Here is a 9,071-nt window from a genome sequence, read left to right as displayed (position 1 = left end):
AGGTTGCTTGCCATGGATAATACAAATTTCCTTCCACCAGTGCGTGAAGGGAGGTGCCTCCGAGCTGCTCGCTTGTACCCTGCACTTGTTGTGAACCCGGTGCCGAGAGCTCAGAGGGAGCTTCAGTGGGTTGAGGGACTGGGCATTTGCTGCACAGCATCTGTCTGCTAATGGGACCTTTGCTGTCCACGTAGGAAAACACCGTCTTATACCCTCAGTGGAAATCTGCCCTGTTTAATACCGCAAAGGCCAGAAGACGAGGAGACTGAGGGTTAGCACATCTTGGACACATCAATGTGAAACAAAATGTAGGGCTGATCCCTCCTCCCCTTCCAGTGAGAGCTGAAGTCCTGACATGGGACCTGTGTCTGCAGGTCTACGGCATTGGACCCAGCCCTCAGCTGAGTTCTCTTGAAGACCATTGCGTCTTGTCTACAACAGAAGTGAAAATTATACAAACAACCCATCCAAACCTAGCTTCCTCTGAATCATTCCTTAGCATGATCTGGCAGCCCACGTGGGGGAATTCTCTTGTGATAGAAGAGGGTTTTAGCTCCCATTTCTAGGTCATTTTCAGCCCACCTTTGAACTTGTCTCCTAAATGCAGATTCCAAAGGGCCAAGTATCTGTGCTGTTATTTCTCCTCCTGCAACGGGTGAAGTGGGTCATAGGCAGGGCCAGTCCGTGGCGAGCGTGTGCCCTCCTGCGAGCCTGCTTCATGGCGGGGCAGAGGGTACTTGGGACATGTGAGACATATTCTACTCTCTTATAAGTAGGTTTTTTTCCTTCTTTCTCTTCTCTTTACCTTAATCTAAACTAAAAATCACCTTGCACGCTTCTCAGCTTGAAAAACAAATTAGATGCAGACCTTCCAAATAAAGTTTGTTTTCCTCCTGCTGCTGTAAAAGTCTAAAGACATTCAGTAGTGCTTGCCGGTGCGTCACTGCCTGTGGCTATCCATTTCTTCTCCAAAGTTATTGGACAGTTTTATGGATTGGATGTTATTAAAAGTTCCTCCGCCATTATACCTGTTCCCCTTCTCTTATGAGAATAAACTACTTCAGTATAATCACTATTGTATTGGAGGAGTTTGCAGGCAGCGTGGAGAGGACGACAGTGCTCTGCACGTACAAGTACAGTTAAAAAGATGCAATGTATCTGCACACACAGTCTTCCACCATTAAGTCCACTCGGCTGTAGGAATGAAGCAAAAGCAGCAGCGGTGACCCACCCTTTAAAAAAAGCGCAGAGAGTGCTTTGATATAATTTCACTAACAGCACATCGGGACAAGCCCTCGTCCAGTACCTGATCATCTTACAGCACTTCTCCCTCTTTGGCAGGACAGCTGCTCTAGGGCGCTTCCAAGTATTCCCGCCGTCCTACATGGGTGGTGGAAAACCAAAGCTAAGCAGAAGATTCTGGGTCAGCCGAAACTGTTCTCAACTGTTAAGACTCAAAGTAACGAAGTCCACTGTTAAATTGCCAGTTCCCTTCACGGATTCCCAGCCTTCCTCCTTTGATCATGTCAAGTGATATGAAGGAGAAAAATGTTCCGAAAAATGGAAGATTTCACATTCCACTCAAGTCAGCCAAAGGCACAAAATTTCTTTCATCAGTGCGAATGTCTGAAACGCAGAGGTTAGGCGGGACTAAACGTCTTCTACCTTCTCCTTCTAAGACTTTTGATTCTTAGGAACATTTTCTCCAGTGTCAGCAGGAGTCTTTTCAGAGCAGTTTGTTCAACAACCGTTCCCGTTTCTGAAGAGAGAGTTCCAATGAAATATTACTGAGCTTTTACTCTGATACATGTCCAAGCCATTCTCCGCATAAGTCTCTTTCTTTAACAGGCATTCTCCTCTGTAAGTCTATATCCTTCTAGGTGGCTAACTCCTAATTTACTATGAACATGATGGGAGAATCATCATCTTTTGCTTTCCAGCTAATGACAATAGTGTTAAACCATCTTGCAGACAGACTGTCGAGTAAGTGCAGAAGCCCCGCTGCCAGACCATTTGCGTCGGCTTTGTCACGGAGAAACTGAAACACCGAATTTTCAAGCCTAGTGACCGACCGCATGCACCGACCCTTGCTCTGGGCGCTGCACGGAGGCTCCTCTTGATAGGTACGTCCATCCCTTGATCACAGGGGATGCAAGAGATAAAGGAACAGAGCGCAGACTTCCAAATTCCCAGCTGGTACTTTTAATCGGGCAGTTGGGATCCTGGAGGAAATGAGTCTGAGTCTGTATAATTTCTAGATAAGCGAAAGCCTGACCCTGCTCTGTGAATCAGGCAAATGTCCCAGTGAGCTTTTAGAGGAGACGGGCAGAGGCAGGATCTGACTCATCCCGTGCCAGAGGCAGGTGGCGTTACAGCATCTGAGCACTGTTAATAAGGCTAGAATATCCCGAATCTTTCCATGCGACAACGTCTCAGCAATGTAAGTGATATATCATATATATATAGATTAAACTATATATAACAACTGCACAGTCTGTGGTTATATTTTTATAGAGGGAGTTTCTGGTGATTATAAATTAAGGTATCAAGTCTCATATTACCGAGAACCAAAGATAAAAATATCACTATATAACAAATGCAAATATTGCATGTAGTTCATTTTTATGGTACTTGAATGCTGACAAAAAATCAGAAGCAGATAGTTATTGCCCTAAGTATTTTAACAATCTAAAAATAAGGCTCCTTTAATTCTATTTCATGCTTTCTTTGAGCTGATCTTTTAGAGAAATATATGGAGGAGTTTCTGGGAAGATTTGTTGTAGTGGCAAGATTTGTGACAATCTTTTAATGCAAATATACGTGTTCCTCATCAAAGTATTTTTTTTTCCTTTGGGTAGACGGAAATTTTATGCATGGATGAGAGCAGAATAGCTAAATTTGGCTTGCATTTTTACTTATTTATAATAAAAGCATCAACAGCAGTGCCGCTGTTTTCATCTGTATTACGGGCAGCTATAAATAAATGTGAGGGTTCACAAAAAATTCAAGGTTTCCCTTCAAGATACTCCATATGATTAGAAAAAAGCTGAAATTTGGTCCCTGGATATTTTCTCTGGGTAATAACATGATTTAGTCGTGTGATGAAAGTTTGTGACCTGTCTGTGTATCAGCTAAAATGGCATTTATAGCCTGCTCTCCCTGGTGATTCCCTCCAGGTGTGCCCAGAGTGTCCCAGCTTTCTTCTGCCAGGGTGGTATCAGGAATAAACTGACCTTCACAAGACCACAAAGGTTCGGCGTGTGAAGCGCTGGGGGAGAGAGGGGACACGTATGAAAGTCATAAACCGAAGTGGCATCTGCAAATGGAAACAGTCACATTTCCTTTGGGCAACAGCGGCAGGAGTCAGCAAAGACCTTCAGTAAAAGAGAGCTCAGTGGTTTCAATAGCATAAATAAACCTCTGGACAAGAGACAAAATCATTACTATTATCTAGCAAACCTTTATTCTAAATGGAGCATTAATTTCCTATCGGCCTGATTTACCGATACCCTCTGAAATGTAGCCAGGTGCAAATTCTCCCCATTTCTTAAGTTGGTTTCCTGGTGGTTCACCTACACGGGCACTTTTAAGTATAGAGATGAATGGAAAGGGTTGTATGGACAATGCGGATCAATGGCTGTCTGAAGAGCACGACTAAGAGGTAATGCCTTTCCTTGCCACTCGGAGCCAACCCCATAAAAATGCATGGCAGTCCACCCTCGCAGCTTTGCTGGTGTGGCTGCAGTTGAGCTGGCCAGGACTCGCAGCAGAAATACACTGACATAAGGGAAGGCGGTTGCTTTTCCTGGTCTCATCATGTACAAGGAGCATCTACAGCACCATGGAGCTCAGGTATTTGCAGCTGGTAACCTCAGCACGGCCCCACTAACTCGGACTCTGCGACCCGGAGCCACGCTGGCTAACCCACCCAGCAGCTGCCTCTGGTGGCCCTCTGGGTCCTTATCCCCCTGAAGGGCAGAGGACTAGCAAATAGACCCATGAGTTAGCCCTGAAGGATGCAGGAGAAGACAAGGATGCTCCTTTGGGAGCCTCATGGGAGTGAGTGGGTATCCCTGAAGGGCAGCACAGGGAATATGAGCTGTGGATGCTTCCAAGCCCTCCCTCAGCCCCAGCCCCTCCATCTGCCCTAAGGGGAGAGAGGCAGTGAACATTTTTTCGCTTTTACCTGTTTACATGGGCACAATAAATTTCACTCTATATCCCCTCAGCTGTCATGGGGCCACACATTTCCCAGGAGCAGAGGGATTTAGGATGCCTCTGGAAACATGGATTCAGCCATGAAGGGTTTGATAGAATTACACATAAATATAACAAATAAATAAATAAACAACTAAAGCCATAGCACAGCTCCTCCAGGAGCCTCCTGGCAATGATTTGGCTGCTTCCCTCCAGCAGGTCTCCCCTTTTTGCTAGCTTTTGAGGCACAATGGATTTCCGTGCTGGCAAAAGAGCTGGAGGGGGTGTGAGGTTTGCAGGGGGAGCCCCAGAAAAGCTCTGAGGCTTCCCCCTGCCCCCGGGTGCCGGGGGGACAGCCCAGCCCCGCACCCCCGGGCAGAGCCGCTATGGCAGCCGGGGTGGACCGTGAGGTGCTGCCCGGGGTGGCGTGGAGGAAGAAGAGAAGACGACACCCCCCACCCCCAGGCAGGGGGGTGCAGCGGCGGATGGGGCTGGTGGTGGGAGGAGAAAGCGGCGCCGGGCGGTTTTATACGGCGGGGCGGCGGCGGAGCGCCGTCTCCTGCCCGGAGTCATGCGGGGCCGGGGGCTGCTCTGCGGCATCGCCCTCTCGCTGCTGCTGCCACCGCTGCCCCGTGAGTGCCCGGCCCGGGAGGGGCGGGGGGCTGCAACGACCACCCCCCACCCTGCACCCACCTCTGCCTGCATGAGCCCCCCGGGGAGGGAGGACGGAGGGATGGATGGATGGTTTGGTGGGGGGGATCCTCCCGCTTCCCTTACAGCCAGCGCACAGCTCTCTCCTCTCCCGCCCGGGCGTCGCGTTCCTCCCCTCCCGGGGGTGCGGGGGGCCGGGGCGGTGAGCGGCTGCTCTTGTGTCTCCGCAGGCGGAGCGGTGGCGGCGGAGCCGCAGCCCGAGGCGGTGGTGCCGCGCTGGGCAGCCCCGCGCAGCCCCGGCGGCGAGGAGGTAAGTCGCGCCCAGCGCTTTATTTCTCTTTTCTTTTCAAACCTCCTCATCGTGTCCACGGGGAGGAACGACGTCACGGTTAGCACGGGACCTTGCGAGGCGCGTTTCGTGTTTGTTTTTTTTTTTTTTTATTATTTCTTTATTTTTTTAAGCTGAGCCCTGGGACAAGCCGCAGGGGTGAGCCAGGAAGCCCGTCTGCAGCACGGGGAGCTGCTGCAGCTTCTCCGAATCCCGGGAGAAGCTGGGCGAGCTGGCTGGCACATCTCGGGCACTGAGCCTAACACCGCTCCTGGCGACTTGCATTCACCCTCTGCAAGGGCTTGTAATGGTTTTTCCCTGTGCCATGCTTTAAAACCTAGATCAGGTCTACCCGATCTCTGTGCCTGCGAAAGGGGGGAAGGCAATGCAATCAGTGGCATTTAGGGAACAGCCGAATAGAGGCATGTGGTTTAGGAGGAGATGAGTCCCAGCTGTGCGGGTACTGCACTAAGAAAAGCCAGCCAGCACCTTCAGGTGTGTCTCACTATGTCTTTGACACCAAATGTATCGATCCCGATCCCACCCCACTTCTCGTAGGTGGAGGATGGAGTGATGTGTCGGTAATCTGCAGCCATTCTGAGAACCCCTGGGGTGCCAGACTTAAACATCGACCACAAACCACAGTTCAAATTCCCAGCGTTTGCACTGCCACAATCAAGAAGTTATCAGTTGCATAATCAAGTGAAAGAGGAAAATCCAGATGTTGTGAACCAAAAAAAGGGAAGCCACAGCATTATACTAAAGAAAAATCATGGCATCTCCCCATAACTGGGGTTATTTTGGGGTTTATGTCCTCTCCGTATGACGAGACTTTATAAAACATTTTATTGGTCATATTGAAGCTACAATGACTCTTTCATGATCTTAAATCTCTTTAAAATGTCATTGCAGTGCTGCCTGGAAGTTTTGATTCTCTCTGGTATTCATAGTGATACAAATACATCTGGACAGTATTTCCCCTTATACAAATTTGCTGGGTCTCCGGGGTCGTACTTGGTTTGTTTCAGGCAAGTTCCTGTTGGCTCTAAAACCAGTGTTAGCAAAGCTTACGTACAGCTGGGGTATTTCAGTTACACAGCAATTGATGGACTCTGAAGTAGTGGGATTATTGAAGGAGAAGGGAAAGTGTTATTAGTAACAATGGTGTTTGCACAACCGTTGTGAAGAGACCCTCAGACCCCCCCAGTTATGGGCAAGGCAAGCTCTGTTGCTTACACTTAGCAAAGCAACAGACCTACCCTGAGACGTACTGAGCACCTGTGATTCAGTAAACTAAACTCAGGCCCTTGGAATTAACTCTTGTTGTATACACTAAATGTATTAACTTGTTTTGCATCATCTGCGTGGGCCTGGTGCAATGTCCTGGGAACTGAAGGAGAGATGAACAAAACCCAGAATACCAGCAGGGAGCTGATGAAAGGAGAAGTTCGTAACTGAGCTTGGAATTGATAAAGTGGCAAGCGAGCGTGTCTCTGGGCTGACAGATCTTTCATCAGAACATCCTATTCAGTTAGCCTTACTTTATTTTGCTTTCAGTTGATCTGTTCTGCAGAATACCCTCCAACACTGAATTAGGAAACACTATGAGGTTAATCATCTCACCAGTTTTTGATTATTTTTTTTTTCTTCCAGCTGAATAGAGAAGTCTGTTCTTATTAAATGGGTTATTTCTCTTCTGGGGAGTTTATTAGTCTGTTTCCTTTATGCGAAGGCACTCAGCTGACCTTAGCTAGTGGTCCTGCTTTGAGGGAGGTAAAACTGGGGACCTCCAGAGGCCCTTCTAGTTGGTCCTCTAGAAAGTGTATTTTATACTTTCAGTCTCTTGAATTATTATTATTATTTTTAAATGTTGGGTTTAGTGTGTGCATTTGCCATTGCACTAGGAAATTAGGGTCCTTTCTGTTAACACCAGTCGGCCTCGGGGAGCCAGCTGTCCTGTGTCCTCATTCGGAGCTGTAGGCTGATGGCACCCAGGGCCGTGCCCGGGTGCTTGAACACACTAGAAAGTTGCCATCACGGTTTCCAGTCCCTTGGCAGCCTGGGACTAATACGAGAGCAGCTGTGAGATACTGTCTGAACAACGGCTAAAACCTAAAGATGTCTGAGGGACCCTGTTGCATGGCTTTTATTGGCCTTTTCTGTGAGTAAAGGAACTATGTGAAAATCTCTGGAAGAGGCGTGACTCCTCCTGTCCTGAAATAGGCTGCTAAAAATGACTTTTGCTGCTGTGACAACAAAGGAGGCTTTGGTTAACTAGCTCGTATATTTGACTTGTAAACCTCTGAGGCAAGTCGGGATGTCGGGTGATGTGGTCCTGAGTGACAGAAGAAGGGGGTACAGCGCACCCCTCCCACCCAGCTGCACCTCCAAGCACTCCAGCACCAGGACTTGTTGCCTCCTCTGCGCTGGTTATTGCTGCTGAGACACCAGGGTCACTAGCTCAGATATGGCATCCCACCAGCGTGCCTGTACTGCTTCCCGGCTCTGCCTGGTGGTGCCACGGGGCTGCAGCAGCGTGCCCAGAGCTGGGAGCCACCGTGGCCCGTCCCTTCCCTTCCCCGGCACTCCAGGTCTGGAGGTAGGAGGAAGGCCAGGAGTGGTTTAAGGTCAGCTGCAATTTCCAGGGGAACAATTTGTGCGTCTGGATCTGCTCGTAATTAGGATGATGTATGAGTAACAGGCACCATCTCTTTTGCACGCAGCATCCATTCAGAGCTGAAGTTAAGGTGAAGGCGGAAGGCCAGGAGCTCATCTTGGAACTGGAGAAAAATGGGTAAGTGTGCCTGTGCCTTGTGTTGTGGTCTCGCTAAAATAATGAATAAGGATTACGGTGAAGTCAACAGGAAAACCTCCACTGACTTCAGCACGGTTTTGATAAAGCCAGGATGAGGAAGTCCTTTTCTGGATTTCAAGGTTATTCCAGGTCCGAGTCCCACAGATGTCAATCGGCCAAGCAGTGCTGACTGTAACAGAGCTTTGTCAGCAAAAGACAGGCGGTGACCTGGCCCTCAGTGTGTGAACTTATTTTTGCATCATAATTCTTACTACATTAACTAGAAAGTGTTGCTGATATGAAGTGTGCTATTTACCAAGTGGCTCAGTGCTTTAGAGTCAGTGTGACTCTGATGAGGATTTCATTTGCTGTGATCCGAAGAGGCCCTGCTCCGTTTCCTAGGAGAAACGATCTGACAGTTTCAATTCCATTAGTGCCCTTCATGCTAAAGTAGACTGAAAAAATGCTTTTGCGTTAACTGAAACGCGACCTCCTCTCAGGCGTGATAGAGCAATGCTGTGTGATACCAAAGGGCGTGATGTGGATTGAATTCAGCTGAAGCTGCAGGAGATGGAGGTAGGTAGAAGGGTTCTGGTCTGGAGGCTCGTTCCAGAGGCTCTCTGCCCAGTGAGTGCGTTAGTTTCCAGTGGTGGAACAGCAACTGGAAATGTAGCTGGGAGAAGCTTGTCTTTGCTGAGCAGTCCACTTGTACCGTTGGCGTTTCATTTGTTTTCAAATGGGTATGAAGATTTATCTATGGAAACAGAAACACAACCAAATGTTTACCTAAGCGAACCAGTAGGAATAATAACCTTGGAATAATGACCCTGGTAATAATTTAAATGTATTGTATGGACATCCCAACCACAGAGCTTGGGGGCTCAGCTTTCCTCCTGAAGGAGTGAAGCGTCAGAAGATCTTAGTAGTTCTGATGGCAGCGCAGAAACCTAAATGATATTCGGAGCGTGTTAGAGGAAAATCAGATTTTTTTTCTTGGCACCGTCTGCAGTAAGGACGGAAATTGTGTGGCTGATGAAAGGCGAGCACGTCCTGCGAGGTGCGTTCTGTGACAGGCCGCATAAGCTACTGGGAGTTTCAGAG

General features: G+C 48.4%; 1 protein-coding gene across 2 annotated transcripts in view; it reads left to right on the top strand.

Moving 5' to 3' along the window:
• Nucleotides 1-4,740: 4,740 nt before the first annotated feature.
• The window catches only part of ADAM19 (ADAM metallopeptidase domain 19), a 33,660-nt gene continuing 29,329 nt past the window's right edge, over nt 4,741-9,071 (top strand). The window contains exons 1-3 of one of the 2 annotated variants that reach the window (XM_074603959.1): nt 4,741-4,829; nt 5,079-5,158; nt 7,900-7,970. In XM_074603959.1, the coding sequence (XP_074460060.1) occupies nt 4,769-4,829; nt 5,079-5,158; nt 7,900-7,970 (212 nt within the window). In that variant the 5' untranslated portion in view covers nt 4,741-4,768. Of the gene's footprint in view, nt 4,830-4,884; nt 5,159-7,899; nt 7,971-9,071 lie in introns of those variants that run through there. The other variant, XM_074603958.1, reaches the window with a different exon arrangement.

Source organism: Larus michahellis, chromosome 11 (assembly GCF_964199755.1).
Source record: "Larus michahellis chromosome 11, bLarMic1.1, whole genome shotgun sequence".
Lineage (NCBI taxonomy): Eukaryota > Metazoa > Chordata > Aves > Charadriiformes > Laridae > Larus > Larus michahellis.
This window is presented reverse-complemented; position numbering and strand designations above follow the sequence as displayed.